The sequence below is a fragment of the Vulpes lagopus genome, chromosome 7 (assembly GCF_018345385.1).
Source record: "Vulpes lagopus strain Blue_001 chromosome 7, ASM1834538v1, whole genome shotgun sequence".
In the NCBI taxonomy this organism is placed as follows: Eukaryota; Metazoa; Chordata; class Mammalia; order Carnivora; family Canidae; genus Vulpes; species Vulpes lagopus.
In genome coordinates, this window is record NC_054830.1 from 21422475 (window position 1) to 21438178 (window position 15704).

General features: G+C 48.7%; 1 protein-coding gene across 3 annotated transcripts in view; it reads right to left on the reverse strand.

The window, feature by feature from the left end:
- Nucleotides 1–3945, reverse strand: part of RFT1 (RFT1 homolog) — a 46016-nt gene extending 42071 nt beyond the window's left edge. For 2 of the 3 annotated variants that reach the window (XM_041763441.1, XM_041763443.1), the window contains exon 1: nt 3817–3945. In XM_041763441.1, coding sequence (XP_041619375.1) covers nt 3817–3879 — 63 coding nt within the window. In that variant the 5' untranslated portion in view covers nt 3880–3945. The remainder of the gene's footprint in view (nt 1–3816) is intronic. The other variant, XM_041763442.1, reaches the window with a different exon arrangement.
- Nucleotides 3946–15704: the final 11759 nt, after the last annotated feature.

The following is a 15704-nucleotide window of genomic DNA, read 5'->3' on the forward strand; positions in this document are numbered from 1 at the left end:
AATTTCTCCATGAGACAGAGAACAACAGGGTGCTAAGTGGGGATGCTAAATGGAGATGTTGATCAGATGCAAACCTCAGCGCCCCCCCGCCCCCCCCCCCCATCCAGGAAGCATGGCAGGTGTAACTCAAGTGTGCTTCACAGCAAATGACAAATCACTCTCAGTTACCTGTGAACAGCTTCAGTTTGGTTTTGTTGTGCTTTGTGGGTTTTTGTTTTTTTTTTTTGAGAGAGAGAGAGAGAATATGTGTGCAGAGGGAGACGGACAGAGAGAATCTTAAAATCTTAAGCAGGTTCCATACCCAGCGTGGACCCAGATACACGGCTTGATCTCATGACCCTGACAGCATGACCTGAGCCAAAATCAAAAAGGTGGACGTTTGACTGAGCCACCCAGATGCCCCTGAACTGCTGAAATTTGAAAGATTCAATCAAAATATGCCAATGGGCCATGATGGTTTGAAAATCTCTGGGGAAGGGTATGATAAAAAAGGGAGAGTGCAGTTTCACATTGCCAGTGTCTATAACACATAAGTGTCACAGAGCAACAAGGTCTTCAAAGCCAATCTTAAGCTTTATGCAATCAAAGGTAGCCATTGAGAATCTGATGAAAGCTCTGTAGCTCTCCTTGGAAACATGCAGATATGTATATACCAAACTTTTTACTCAATCTTAGATGTCTGAAGCCAATTCATGGAGCCCTGAATGGAAAAAGTGCTCAGTTGATAATCTCAAATCACCCATCATCTCCTAACTCTTATGAGCTTCAATTCCCTCCTGTCAAATGAGGCTACCTATCTCATAGGGTTGATAACAAGGATCAAACAAGATTATGGAGGTGAAAGTATTTTTGAAAAATACATACAAATGAAAGGCATTAATACTTTCACTATGGCCAGCTCAGAATTAAGACAGAGAATAAGCTCTCAAATTCTTGCAGAATAGAATGTAATTGCAAACCGACCTCAAGTGTTTGCAGCATACAAGATTAAACATATACCAATTAAAATACTCAGGAAACCTAAAGTTTTTTTTAAACAATGTACACATATTTATGCTAACTTAAAAGCCAAAGTTCTCATTGTCTAAGAAAATGTTTCAGGCTATTTCCCTATCTCCTAATTGGCTTGATGAAAGGGTTGAGTTAATGAAGCTGAGGTTGTTCATGCCTCAATGAAGGTTGAGGTTTGCTCCACAGTGGCCCTTACTAGCAACATAGTCTTCATTTAACTTTGTAAAGGACTTTACCATTTTTTTATATTAAAAATGAGGGATTTGGGATGCCTGGACGGCTCATTTGTTGAGCATCTACTTTCAGCTCAGGTTGTGATCCTGGGGTCCTGGGATCAAGTCCCACCTCAGGCTCCCAGCAAGGAGCCTGCTTCTCCCTCAGCCTATGTCTCTGCCTCTCTCTCTGTCTCTCATGAATAAATAAAGTTTTTTTTTTAATAAAAGATTTATTACACACATTGTATATATATTGTGGGTTTAAAAAAAAAAAAACATTTTTAGGGGCAGCCCAGGTGGCTCAGCAGTTTAGTGCCGCCTTCAGCCCAGGGCCTGATCCTGGAGACCTGGGATCAAGTCCCACGTCAGGCTCCCTGCATAGAGCCTGCTTCTCCCTCTGCCTGTGTCTCTGCCTCTCTCTCTGTCTCTCATTAATAAATAAATAAAATATTAAAAAAATTTTTTTTTAGTTAGTTAACATACAGTGCAATATTGATCCTTGGAGTAGAATCCAGTGATTTCTCTCTTACACACAACACCCAGTTGTCATCACAAGTGCCCTCTTTCATTATCCATTGCCCATCTAGCCCATCCTCCATCTACTTCCCTCAAGGACTTTACAGTTTAATATAAAGCATTTTCACATCTGTTAATTATTTGACCCTTAAAAGCACCTGGGTAAATGCACAGGAAGCAAGTTAAGACTCAGAACAAAGTGACTGGCTCAGTGTCACACAACAATCATATGACACAGCTTGACTTCACAGGTAGGCCACTTTTTTTTTTTTTTTACAGGTAGGCCACTTGACTCCTGGTCCGTTGTATTTTCTGTGACTTGCTTTTTTTTTTTTTTTTTTTTATGAAGCCAATCTGGGTGGTAAGGTATCATCAAAGCCTAAACAATTAGTGTTGTGGATAAAGCACTAAACTCAGTTATTTATGCTGTGGAACAGAAGGAAAACAATTTGGTAAATTCAGGGTTCACCTACTTCACAGTTAGATGAATGTTTATCAAACACTTATCTTGTGCAAGGAGCTCTTCTACATGTTTTATGTGATTGTTTCCTTTCATCCCTATAATGGCCATTTAAAAAATCCTGATTACCATAATAAAAATACTTAGTGTTTACTAAGTACTTATAATGAGCCAGGCACTTACAGTCATGTCATCTAATCTTGCTAATGACCCTATGAGGTTGCTTTATTGTTCTCATTTAAGATGAGGAAAACTGATGCTCAAAGCAAAGCAATTTTTCACAAGGCCGGAGAACTGCCAAGTGACAAGGACTAAACTTGAGCTCAAAGGTAGCTGGTTCTCTCTCCTAATACGCAAGAGAAATGCTGCCTCTAAAATAAGGGAGAGGGGATCCCTGAGTGGCTCAGCAGTTTAGTGTCTGTCTGCCTTCCGCCCAGGACGTGATCCTGGAGTCCCAGAATTGAGTCCCACGTCGGGCTCCCTGCGTGGAGCCTGCTTCTCCCTCTGCCTGTGTCTCTGCCTCTCTTTCATGAATAAATAAATAAAATCTTTATTAAAAAAAATAAAGGGAGGGAATCCCTGGGTGGCGCAGTGGTTTGGCGCCTGCCTTTGGCCCAGGGTGTGATCCTGGAGACCCGGGATCGAATCCCACATTGGGCTCCCTCTGCCTGTGTCTCTGCCTCTCTCTCTCTCTCTCTCTCTGTGACTATCATAAATAAATAAAAATTAAAAAATTTAAAAAAATAAAAAAAATAAATAAAGGGAGAGGGTGGATGCCAGACTCTTCTGAGGAAAGGCTGCATGGCTCAAGAGCGCACCACTGAAAAATTGAGCCACTTAGAATGACCAGCTCTGAGGGTTAAAAGAATCTTTAGATACCATTTGGACCAACTGGCATGTGTCTTTTCTGATAATGAAAATTAGGGCCAAGAAGGGGAAGTGACTTATCCAAGGTCACATAGCCAGAAGGAAAATGCAGCCAACATTTACTAAGCGCATACTAAGAGTCAGGTACGGCATTAAGTGCAATTACCTGGATGACTCCAGTCAAGCCTCACAGCAACCTTATGAGCTAGGTACTATCATTACCCCAATTTTCCCGATGAGGGGCTGAGGCTTAGAAGTTCTCTGTCCTGGGTCATGCAGCAGGCGCAGGGCAGAACCGGGACTCCTAAGCCCAAGCATCTTTTTCTTAGCTCTGCCATACTGTTTCTCTGAACTCAGCGGGGATCAGAGCGTTTAAAGAAGGTGTTCTGAGGGTCAGCGATGTGATATGCAGAGAGTGAACCCCTTGCCTTAAAAACATTCGATGCCACCGCACCAAAGGGACCCCTGCCACCCGGCCTGCCTCCTACAACCACATGGGAGATAAAACGAACGCTCAGAACGAAGGTGCCTTGTTTGCAGTCTCCCAGCCGGGGCTCTAACTCCAGGCCCGGGCGCCCCTTCTCCGCCGCCACCGCCTCCTGCCCAACCCTTCTGTGGCGGGGTCCACGCCTGGGACTGGGTGTTCCCCGGGGTGGGGGGTGGGGGGCGCGCTCTCAAGGGCCCCAGGGCCGCCTCCCCGCGCATCCCGGCTTCGGCTCGGGCTGGGGCCGGCCGGCCAGAGAGTACCTGCAGGAGCAGACCAGAGGAGGCCAGGCGGGCCGCCTGACCCAGCACCTCCTGGCTCCCCATAGCCCGGGCGCCCGGGCTCAGTCCCCCGGAAATGCCGCCACCAACCCGCCTCGTCGCTCGGAGATAGGCGTCACGGAGCGGCCCGCTCTCTGATTGGCGGCTTGGGGGCGGCGGAGGCGGAGCACGGGAAGTTCCGGTCCTTTACGCGGCCGGCTTGAGTGACGTCAGAGGGTCTGCGCCTCGTCGTTCGTGTTGAGCCTGTGAGCGCTCAGCGCTTACCCCTCCCGGTCCCAAGTAAATGAAGAGAAGCTGTTAAAGGTAGCCGGACTTCCTCCCCCGAGGCCTCGGACGAGCGACCGAGGAACACTGACTTCTCCCGCCTTGTTCCCGAGGTCCTTGCCTTGTGGGCCCGCCGAGTTGCGCCACAGGCGCCCGAACCAGGCACAGGTACCGTCAGCATCCTTACTGAAAGGACCAAGGAAGGCTTGGAAGTTAGGCCGTCGTTTTCGCGCGTGTGGTGTTGTGTACCCCTTCCCAAAGAGCTGAGCACAGGGCCCCGCCGCCAGACGAGTAAGATGAGACGTGGAGATGTGACTTACTCAGATCTGCACCACCTGTGCCCGACTGAGCCGACCGCGGGCTTCAGATCCTTAAACTCGCCGCGCTTTGCCTACTCGCCGCCAGGGTTGAGGGCAGAGCCGAGGAACGGTCGGGAAGCGCCTTGTAAAACGTGAAGCACCCAAAGCCCGGCACCAGCCACCGTGTAGTTGTTCTTACTGCTTGCTGTGCAGTCGTAGGAAGCCCCCTTGCCCAGTCCCTTTTAGGCCTTCCCGTGATTTGACGCCAGCCTACCTTCTGAACCACCTGACACACCACCACTGCCCTTTCCCAGCACGCCCCAGGCCTAGCTATTCGGAGCCCTTACCATTCCTCAAACAGGCCCTATCTCCTTGGCTCCTGTTCCTGTTGCCCTCTGCCCCAAAGTGCCTTCCCCGATGGCATCCCTCCACACCAACCACTTTCCCGAGTACCCCAGTCAGTATCTGCTATGCACTGAATGTTAGCATCCTCCCCAAAGTCATATTGAAGCCCCCTGATCCCCAACGTGATGGTATTACAGGGGCAGGGATAGGGGTGGTGCGGGCTTTGGAAGGTAATTAGGTCATGAGCATGGTATCTTCATGAATGAGGTTAGTGCCCTTATAAGAAGAGACAAGAGAGAGGAATGCTCTCACTCTCTCCTCCCGCCATGCAAGGATGCACTAAGAAGGCGGCCATCTACAAACCAGCCAGCACTGTATCTTGGACTTTGTAGCTTCCAGAACTGCAATGGATGAATTCCTCTGGTTTAAGCCGCCTAGTCCTTGGTAAATACTTACAGCAACCTAACCACCTGGAAAGCACTTTATGTTTATAGCTTCTAGCGCAGTCTGCTTTGCAGTGAAGAGGCTAGAGTATGTGTCTCTGTCTAAACAGCTCATGGGCTCCAAGAAGGCAAGAGTGAAGCCCTCCTGGCTTTGCCTCCTGCAGCAGGAGCACTTTATGTTTATAGCTTCTAGCGCAGTCTGCTTTGCAGTGAAGAGGCTAGAGTATGTGTCTCTGTCTAAACAGCTCATGGGCTCCAAGAAGGCAAGAGTGAAGCCCTCCTGGCTTTGCCTCCTGCAGCAGGAGCCCCGAGAAGGCTCCCGGGAGTTCCATAAATGCCGCCTGCCCTGTTACGGCTGCTATTGCTCCTAGAAACAGACTACAGGGGTCAAGGCCTATGTCCTCTCCTTCCCCACTCCATCTTGCCAATAATCAAACTGTGTCTGATGGTAGAGGTTCAGAATGTGTTTGACTCTGAAACAGACCTGGCCCTGAATCCTCAGTCTGCTATTCACTAACCTGGGGGAACTCAGTATGCTCATATATTAAATAGGAGATATTATCTATCATCTATCTATCTATCTATCATCTATCTATCTATTCTGTGAGGGTAATCGTAAGGGTGAAAGCAGACAAAAGTCTGGCCTTTCAGGAACCTGAAATCTAATGGAAGGAAGACTAACTGAAACAGTCCTAATAATAAAATTTCACATAGTGATAAGTGCTATAAAAAATGAAACTAGACAAAAAGAGGCTTTTAGAGGGGGAGGGGGCATGTTCTGGAAGGCAGAGTAAATCAGGCACCCACCTGGGAGAGGAATGTACCCAGAGAGGAGGGCAAAGTGCTAGAGGCTCGGCCTAATGTATTTGGCCTAATGGCTGAGATGCCCAAGGGCTTGACCTGGGCAGCTTGCCCATCGCCATGGACCTTGGGCTGGCAGGCAAGGTAGGCTTGCACTCCCTTTATCCCCAGCCAAGTAGCCTCCTCCTCCATGACTCGTCCCTGAAGCAGAACCAACCAAGAGCTCTTCATGTCCACATACTCTTAACCCTGGGCATCCTGGTGGGCTGGTCTAGGAGGGACAAGGAGATCGTTTTGCTGGAAGCAAAGAAGCCAAAAGGGAAATGTCCAAGCTAAGTCCAAAGAGCAAAGCCTCACGGGACTCCAGGACACAAACTCTGAGGGGTTCCTGGGTACAGAGTTGGGGGCTTTTTTCTCTCATTCTGAAAGTTAGGACTTAGTAAGGAGAGATTGAAAATGTACTTTGTGCTCAGAGCCATCCTGAGTGCTGGGGTGGCTAGGGGGAGGAACCGTGCTAGGGTTCAATGAGCACTGACCACGGACTCCATGTCAGGCTCTTGTGCATGCATTGTACATGCATGTTTCAACTCCTTTATCCCCCTCAACAACTCTTGGGGGTGCATATTACAGTCAGCATCTGTAATATGCTGTGCTAATAGAAGCACAGAGAGATGTTAGTAACTCACCCAAGATCATTCAGCTAGGGAGCAGTCAAGCTGGTATTAGAACCCAGGTGCTTTCTGACCCTGCATGCTTGAAGATATTCCTGCCCTCAAAAGCTTCTTGTCCCAAAGGAGACCTAAGAGTCCCCATGTCTAAACCACAGAGAATATATGTGGCATTGAGGGGATGGACTCTGGGAGCGCTGCAGTGGTTGAGCAGCACTGAGCTTGGAGGCTTCCCTTCCCTCCGTGCTAAGCCTCCCCAAAGGCCTCTCCTCTCCTAAAAGCATTGGCACCACGAGGGTATGGCATGATCCACAGCTTGTTTGTAGACGGCTAAGCTCAGGGCTGGTGAACTGCTGCCTGCTGGCTGTTGCCTCTTTTGTACAGCCCACAAACTAAGAACAGTTTTTACATTTGCAAATGGTTGGGGGAACAAGTCAAAAGAATATATTTTTAAAGATTTTATTTATTTACTTGACAGAGAGAGCAAGCACACAAGCAGGGGGAGCAGCAGAGGGAGAGGGAGAAGCAGACTCCCCACTGAGCAGACACCCTGATGCAGGACTCAATGCCCAGGACCCTGGGATCATGATCTGAGCCAAAGGCAGACACTTAACGAACTAAGCCACCCAGATGTCCCAAAAGAAGAATATTTTCTGACACATGAGAAGTATATGCAATTCAAATTCCAGTGTCCACAAATAAAATGTCATCAGAGCACAACCACATGCACCCACTTGTCTATATACTGTCTGTGGCTACTGTCGTGCTATAAGAGCCAAATAGTGTGCCCCTAAAAGCTGAGAATATATACCATCTGGCCTTTTACAGAAAAAGCTTGCCAGTCCTGGTGATCAAGCCCCAGTGCCTGACACTCAGTAGACATTTGGATATGGAATGAGTGAATGCATGGATAAATGAATGATGAAGCACTAGGAAAAGAAGGAAGATGAGAAGGGTTCTTCCCCAGGGATCACCTGGTTTGAGGAACCAGTGATCCCTGGAGAACACCAGACTATAATTGGCAGTCACTGAAGGATCTCTTTCCCCAGGCTGGCCCCCTCCATCCTGCCCTCTGTGCCAGGTGGCCTCCCTGCCAAGGAAAGCTGACCCAAGCAGCCTATTTTATTACAAAGCGAGAGGGAGTGCCAGGGCTGACGCCAAGCCAGCTAGGCTCCCCGGGCAGCAGGGCAGGGAGAGGGGCTGCCAGCAGGCAGTGGAAGCTATGGCTAGTGGTGCCTTGGGCCTCAGCTGAGTGGAGGAGGCCGAGCTAGGCACCGTCCCAGGCACCACCACTAGGTGGCAGGCGTCTTGGGTGAGGGCCCTGCCCAGTCAGGGCTTCCTGCTGCCCAGGGGACCGCCCCCAGGGGCCCTCCCTCAAGGGAAGCTGACGGCTCTGCCTCTCACTCAGAAGTCTCTGGGCATGAGAACACGGCTGAGCCCATGTAGCCACTGTGCCAGACATTTCACTTTCATGATCCCATTTTACTCCCACAGCAGCTGCACAAGGTAGGCATCGTTATTGTCCCCATTTTACAGATCAGGAAACTGAGGCTCAGCGAGGTTAAGGAACTTGCCCAAGGACTAATAAATGGTGGTGCTGGAATTTGCCCCCTGCACCACAGTGTGGCTCTAAGACCCCAAAACAGAACTATACCAGAGTATTTACTGTTCATGCTGACTCCTGGGCTCCACTTCAGCAGTTCTGATTCAAGAGGCTGGGATGGACCTGGGAATATGTACTAACCAGCACCCTGGGTGGCTCAGACCAGTGGATTGGGCTCTGAGAAGCACTGCCTGAGGGCACGTCTTCAGGCACCCTGCAAAAGCTGCCTCCTTTGTTTTTTTTTTTAAAGGGTTTTTTTTTTTTTAATTTTTATTTATTTATGATAGTCACACAGAGAGAGAGAGGCAGAGGGAGAAGCAGGCTCCATGAACCGGGAGCCCGATGTGGGATTCGATCCCGGGTCTCCAGGATCGCGCCCTGAGCCAAAGGCAGGCGCCAAGCCGCTGTGCCACCCAGGGATCCCAAGCTGCCTCCTTTGATGAGCTGAGAGTCTGTCTGCTTAAAGCTGGCAGAGCAAGTCCTGAGATCTGTCCCCAGATTTGTCCAGGCTGCAAGGGGTCTTGCTCTCAGGACTAGGCTGCAGGTCAGTGGTCATGGCAGCAGGGGTCGGAGAAGGCAGTGGCTGGGTAAGGACCCTGGGGAAATTCCGTGCTAGGAAGTATACATAGTGCAGCCCTGGGGCCCCAGGGTTGGCCCATACGTTGTGGGTGAGCAGCGGTAGGCCCTTGATTCTGCTGGCTCCTCCGGGCACTGGCTTGTGCGGAGACAGGAGAGTGACCTGTCATGCGTGCAGTGTGGTTCAGCTCAGCATGGCCTCAATTTCAGAACCACCCCCTGTGCTGGGCATGGGTGAATGAGGCACAATCATTGCAACTCTCAAAGCCTGGCGTCCTTCTCCAGAACACAAGAGTGCTACCAGGCAGGCTGTGGTGGAAAAAAAAAATGGCCAGGAGAATTCAGAGGGAGGGGTCAGATCTTTTCGGCTAGGAGGCTGAGGCGTCAGGGAAGCATCCCTAGCAGAAGCTGTTTTTGAACTGTGCCTGACAGGGCAAAAGGGCTTGGTCAAACCGAGGGACATGCTGGGCTGAGAGAGCAGTAGCAGTGAGGGCCTGTAGGAGGGAACTGACTGAGCCCATTGGAGGACCCTGGGATTGGCTTTGACTGCCCTGGAGTGCAGAGTTCTATGACTGGTCTGGGGCCCAGTGTTGGGCTGGTGGCCTCCAGAGAACAAGTTCACGGGTATGCACGTGCATGTGTGAATGAGTACAACGTCAGGTACATGTGCTCATATGCGTGGGGGGGAAGGGGATTTGTGGGGATGTGCTCACATGTGTGAGCAGGCCTGCTTGCCAGGGTCTGCCTTCAGATGCATAAAGTCCATGTGAGGATGTGTGTGTATGAGCACATGAATGGACACATGCTTGTGAGTTCAGATGTGAGTGTGGATATGTAAGTGTGAATGTTTGGTCACCTGCAGAGCATGCAACGTGTGAGGATATGAAGATGTGGATGCATGCAAGTATACAAACACATGTGCTGCTCTGGGAGTCAGCCCTCAGGCTTCCTGATTCTGGGTCCGTAGCCCCTATAAGTGTAATCATGGTTAATGTTGGAGAGTCAGGCCCCCACTTTCCATGCAATACCTCAATTCATCCTCTCATCAATCTTATGAGGTGGGCTTATAATAGTTACATAATGATCCTGTGTGTCATTACTTCTCATTTTACAGATGAAGAAACTGAGGCTCAGGAGAGTAAAGTGGTTTGCTTAGGGTTACTCAGCCAGCAGGTAGCAGAGTTAAGACTAAACCCAAGCTGTAGAACCTCAGAACTCCCTCCCCGCACCCCCCTTATCATTTCCTATAAGCTGCAGCTAAGCAATTGATGAAGCTCCTAGTGAGGAGATGCACTGGCATACAGCTGGCCTCAACATGACACAGACACCCAGGGCTACTCACAGGCTAAGCGGGAACTGCCCCTGAGGCCTGGTTCTTGAGATCCAGGGCTACACATGTAGAAAGGTCACACAGAGGTGAAATGGGGCAGCCCTTGTTTATCCAAAACCCCAAAGAATTTGGGCTGGAGCCAGCAGAGGCCCCTAGCCTAGGTAATGTTGAGTATCCTGCTCTTTGGAACAGCAGTCCAGCATGGAGAGTTGCCCCAGACTCTACTATGCTAGTTTCTTGGAGGCTGCTTAGAAGCACTTGCTCCTGCAAAAGTCTAGGATCCCAGCCTGGGGACCAGTATCCCCAGGACCCCTCCCTGGGCCCTAACAGCCTGTTAGCTGCAGCAGCACCCACCAACTTGCATTCCTGTCTTTCTTCTCACATTCAGGATGCAGGTTGCCATGTTAAAAAAAAAAAAAACAAAAACAAAAAACAACCAAGGAAACGGTCTCCCAAAGTCATTTTCCCTACCATTTGGAGATGGACTGATCTAAGTCAAATGCCTGGGGGATCCCTGGGTGGCTCAGCGGTTTGGCGCCTGCCTTCTACTCAGGGCGTGATCTTGGAGTCCCGGGATCAAGTCCTGCATCGAGCTCCCTGCATGGAGCCTGCATCTGTCTCTGCATCTCTCTCTCTCTCTCTGTATGTCTCTCTCATGAATAAATAAATAAAATCTTAAAAAAATAATAAGTCAAATGCCTTTTGAGCAAGTCATTTCACTTCTCTGCTCTCCCTTCCTCACTTGTAAAATGCGGATAACAAGAATCCCTGCCACATGGGTCATGGCGAGAATTAAATAAGGTAATGCATGCAGAAGCCTCCACACTGCCAGGCACATGGAATGAGCATTCCTGACACACAGGAGCTATCAGCGATGTTTTCATTGGATTTGCAACAACAGGGCTGACCTCATTTCTCCCTGTGACCTTGACAAAGCATTGAATCTTTCTGGACCTCCATTCCTCACCCCCGTAGAGATTCTTTTGACTTTTTTTTTGTTAGACTTATTTAAATGTTTTAAAATATAAATTCATATTTTCATAATTCTGTACCATAAAATTCACCCCTTCTAAAGTGTACAATTTAATGGGTATTAGTATATGCACAGAGTTGTGCAACCATTAATCATGATCTCATCCAGAGCATTTTCATCATTCCCGAAAGAAACCCCATGTTCATCAGCAGGAACTCCCCTTTCCCAATTCTTCTCAGCTCCTAGATACCAAGAATCCACTTTGTGTCTCTTTGGATTTGCCTATTCTGGGCAATTCATATAAATGGACTCATACAGAATGAGGCCTTTTGCACCTGGATTCTTTTACTTAACATAATGTGTTGTGTTTTTTTTTTTTAAGATTTTATCCATTCATTTGACAGAGAGAGTAAGAACAAGAGTGAGAGAGAGTGTGTGTACATCAGTGATGGGAAGAGGCAGAGGGAGAGGGAGAAGCAGGTCTCCCACTGAGCAGGGAGCCTAATGCAGGTCCTGGCATCATGACCTGAACCAAAGGCAGACACTTAAACTACTGAGGCACCCAGGCGCCCCTAACATTAATGTTTTTTGAGAATCATCCATGTTGTGCAATGTATCAGCACTTCATTTGTTTTTATGGCTGAACACTGTTCTACCATATAGCTAGACCACATTCTGTTTACGCACTCGGCCGCTGATGGAGATTTGGGTTGTTTCCACTTTTTGGCTGATATAGATAGTGCTGCTATGAACATTTGCATAAAGTGTTTTGTGTGGACATACATGTTTTCAATTCTCTTGGGTAGGTACCTAGGTGTGAGGTTGTGCTAACTCTGTTAATCTGTTTTCCACAGTGGGAACTGCCCCTGTCCCCACCAGTAGTGTAGAAGGGCTCTGATTTCTCTACATCCTCACCAATACTTACTATAGTCCATATTTTGATCATAGTCATGCTAGTGGGTGTGAAGCTGTGTCTTGTTTTGATTTGCATTTCCCTAATGACTAATGATGTTGAGCATCTTTTCGTGTGCTTATTGACCATTTGCATGTCTTTTTTTGGAGACATCTCTATTTTTTTTGACATCTCTCTTTAAATCCTTTGCCCATTTATTTTTAAAAGATTTTATTTATTTCTTTGAGAGAGAGAGAGAGAGAGCACAAACTGGAGAGCACAAGTGGGAGAGGGAGAAGCAGACTCCCTGCTGAGCAGGGTGCCAACTTGGAGCTTGCCCCAGGATCCCGGGATCATGACTTGAGCCAAAGGCAGACGCTTAATGGACTGAGCCACTCAGGTGCCCCCCTTTGCCTATTTTATTTTATTTTATTTTATTTTACAGATTTTATTTATTCATGAGAGACACACATAGAGAGAGGAGGCAGAGACATAGGCAGAGGGAGAAGCAGGTTCCTCAAGGGGAGCCTGATGTGGGACGGGATCCCCAGACCTAGGGATCACACCCTGAGCTGAAGGCAGACACTCAACCACTGAGCCACCCAGGCGTTCCTCCTTTGCCCATTTCAAAATTCTATTTATTTTAGCCAACAGTTACTGAGCACCTGTCATGTGCTGACATACTTAGGGACTCTGCTTGGGGCATGAAAGCTTGTCCTGCTCTGCCTCCCAGGGCTATCACATTGGAGCATGTGTTGTGGACGGGACAATGCTCCAAAGACAGGAGGAGGCAGAGATTGGACAAGGGCCTCAGGTTTCAGAGGCTCTGTCTCTGTGATGCAGGCTCCCAAAGGCCAACCTGCCCATTGGCTGCCCTGCCACACCTGAAACCAGTGTGATCAATACTGTGCAGCCAGAAGCTAACCGTGAGTGGCAGGTCTCCTGAGTATGCTCCCTCAGGGATTCTCAATTTAAACCTACTACTACCCAACCAGAGCCAGCCACATAGCCCCTGTGGGAAGCTCTGCAGGATGAGTGCTGGTGGCAGTGAGGCTCTGCTGAGGCCTGAGCAATAGGAAAGCAGAAGGACCCTGCTCTGCACCCACTGTTGTGTGCCTTCTGCATGTTCTTTGACCTCCCTGAGCCTCAGTTTTCTTTCTCTCTCTCTCTTTTTTTAAGATTTTATTTATTTATTTATTTGAGAGAGAGAGAGAAAGTGCATGAGCAGGGGGGACAGACAGAGGGAGAGGGAAAGAAGCTCAAGCAGTCTCCCTGCTGAGCACTGAGCCCAATGTGGGGCTCAATCTCACAACCATGAGATTATGACCTGAGCCCGAAATCAAGAGTCGGACGCTCAACCGACTGAGCAACCCAGGTGCCCCAAGCCTCAGTTTTCTTATCTGTGAAACAGGAGAATACTAGTATGATCTCTCAAGGTGGTTATAAGGCTGAAATGAAATGATGCATGTAAAGGGCTTTACACAGGCTGGGGCAGAGGAAATGTTCACTAAATATAACTCATGTTCTTTTGTTATCTGAGAACTGTGAGGGAAAAGATGATCTTTATAGGCTTCACTCCCTTATAGAAAGGAGAGGTTGACAGGGCGCCTGGGTTGCTCAGTTTGCTAAGCATCTGACTTTGGTTCAGGTCATAATCTCAAGGTCCTGGGATTAAGGGCCAAATTGGGCTCTGCCCTGAGCAGAGAGTCTGCTTGTCCCTCTCCTTCTGCCCCTCTCCCCACTCATGTGAGCTCTCTCTCTCAAATAAATAAATAAATAAATAAATAAATAAATAAATAAATAAATAAATAAAATCTTAAAAAAAAGAAGAAGAAGAAGAAGAAGAAGAAAGGAGAGGTTGATAAAGAGTGAGGGATACCCCCACGTCAGATGGAAGAAGTGAAGAGGAGTGCCAGACCCTCCCAACCACAGTTGCCCTGTGTTCTGTGGGGAGCAGCTGCCCTGAACTCAGAGTTACCCAAAAAGAATTTCAGAGGGGGGGTCCCAGCTTGGGCAGTAAGACCACCCCAGTAAGCCATCTGGCCTCTGTGGCTCTGATCTCTATCCTGGCTTGGCTTCAACCCTCCAAGCCCATACCATGGCAGCTGGAGCCTTCTCACTGATCTGCAGAGCTCATGGCCAAGGGGAAATATGCTTCCAGATAGGGTGAAAATAGATCATTCTCCAAATATGCTCATCATGACTAAGAAAATAATAGAACCAAGAGAGAAAAGAGGAGGGAGCAGCCACCAGATGAGGTCAGGCCTGTGTGGGTCTAGAAAGACAAGCTGCCAGGCAGGTGGGGGTTGGGTTGTCCAACAGAGGGTGTGTGTGATTATGTATGAGTGTGTGTATGTGTGTGTGACTGCATGAGTTTGTACACGACTGCATGAGTTAGCATGTGTGACAGTAAATGTGAGCGTGTGTGAGTGTGCAGGTGTGAGTAGGTATGTGTGAGTGTGTGAGTAAGCATCTATGCATGTGTATGTGCGAGTATGAATGTGTCTGAGTAAGAATGTACCAAGTACGCATGTGGGCGAGTGTTCACTTGTGCTATGTGGTGTATGTGTGTGAACAGGTGAACATGAGCGTGTATATGCAGTTGTTAGAGTTGTGCCTTCAGATTGGGTGATTGGATGTGTGAGTGTGTATGAACTTGTATGCATGTGTACATGTGTGTATGCATGTGCTCCTGTTGGGGGTGGTGGCGCCCCAAGTCACGTGCTATGGAAGGCAGCTCTGAGGAAAGGGAGAATTCTTTAGGCTTAGTCATTCATGGCTTAAACATGGCCAATTCGAGAACATATTTCAAAATAGACCTGGCTGCATTTGTCACAAGGACTTCCTGTCACCCTGTGGCAGAGGAGGCTTCTCTGAGTTGCAGTTTGGCAGGGACCCCTTGGGAGCATAAAATGTTGGAACCTGAAAGGATCTCTGATCTCTTCTCCCCAGAGCTTCATCCATGGTATACATGGGGAGACTGAGGCCCAGAGTCACACAGCTGGGGAGGAGCAAGGCTGGGAACTCAGGCCTTCCCGTCTCTGTCTAGGGTTCTTCTTGTGGCTCCCACCAAGATACACCTTCCACCTCTCTGGTCATCCCTCATTCATGAGTTCAGCAAATGTTTACCAAGTGCCCATAAAGTGCTACATGCCAAACTGGGAGCTAAGGTACAGGCAAGACTCTGCCTCAAGCTGCATTCCTCCTCACATGGAGAGGTGGACCACAAACGGATATCCAAGTTGACAACTCTAGATCCCAATAAGTACCTTGGAATCAGGAAGGCAGGCTGATTCAGTCGGAGGCCTATTTCAGTGGGGTGGTCAGGGAGGGTGTCTGCAGAGTGACATTAGTGCTGAGGCCAGGGCAAGGGGAGCCAGCTACTCACAGTGGGGTATCCAGACCCATTTCCTACTCGACCTTGTAGGGGTGTGTGAAATTGTCATAAGTACCACAGTTCAGGAGGTCTTGGCCACTCACCTACCCAAGCCTGATGGGAAGTGATGGGAAACCAGAAGAATGTTCCTGCAGAGAAGGCCAAAGCTGAGAAGCAAGTGGGCCTCGGACCCCAGGAAACACTGCTGGAGCCATGGAGGGCTGTCACCCTCTACGTATACCCTGAAGATCCTGTCCAGCCGCCGTGAATGTGCTAGTAAACACGGATGTTGGATAACAG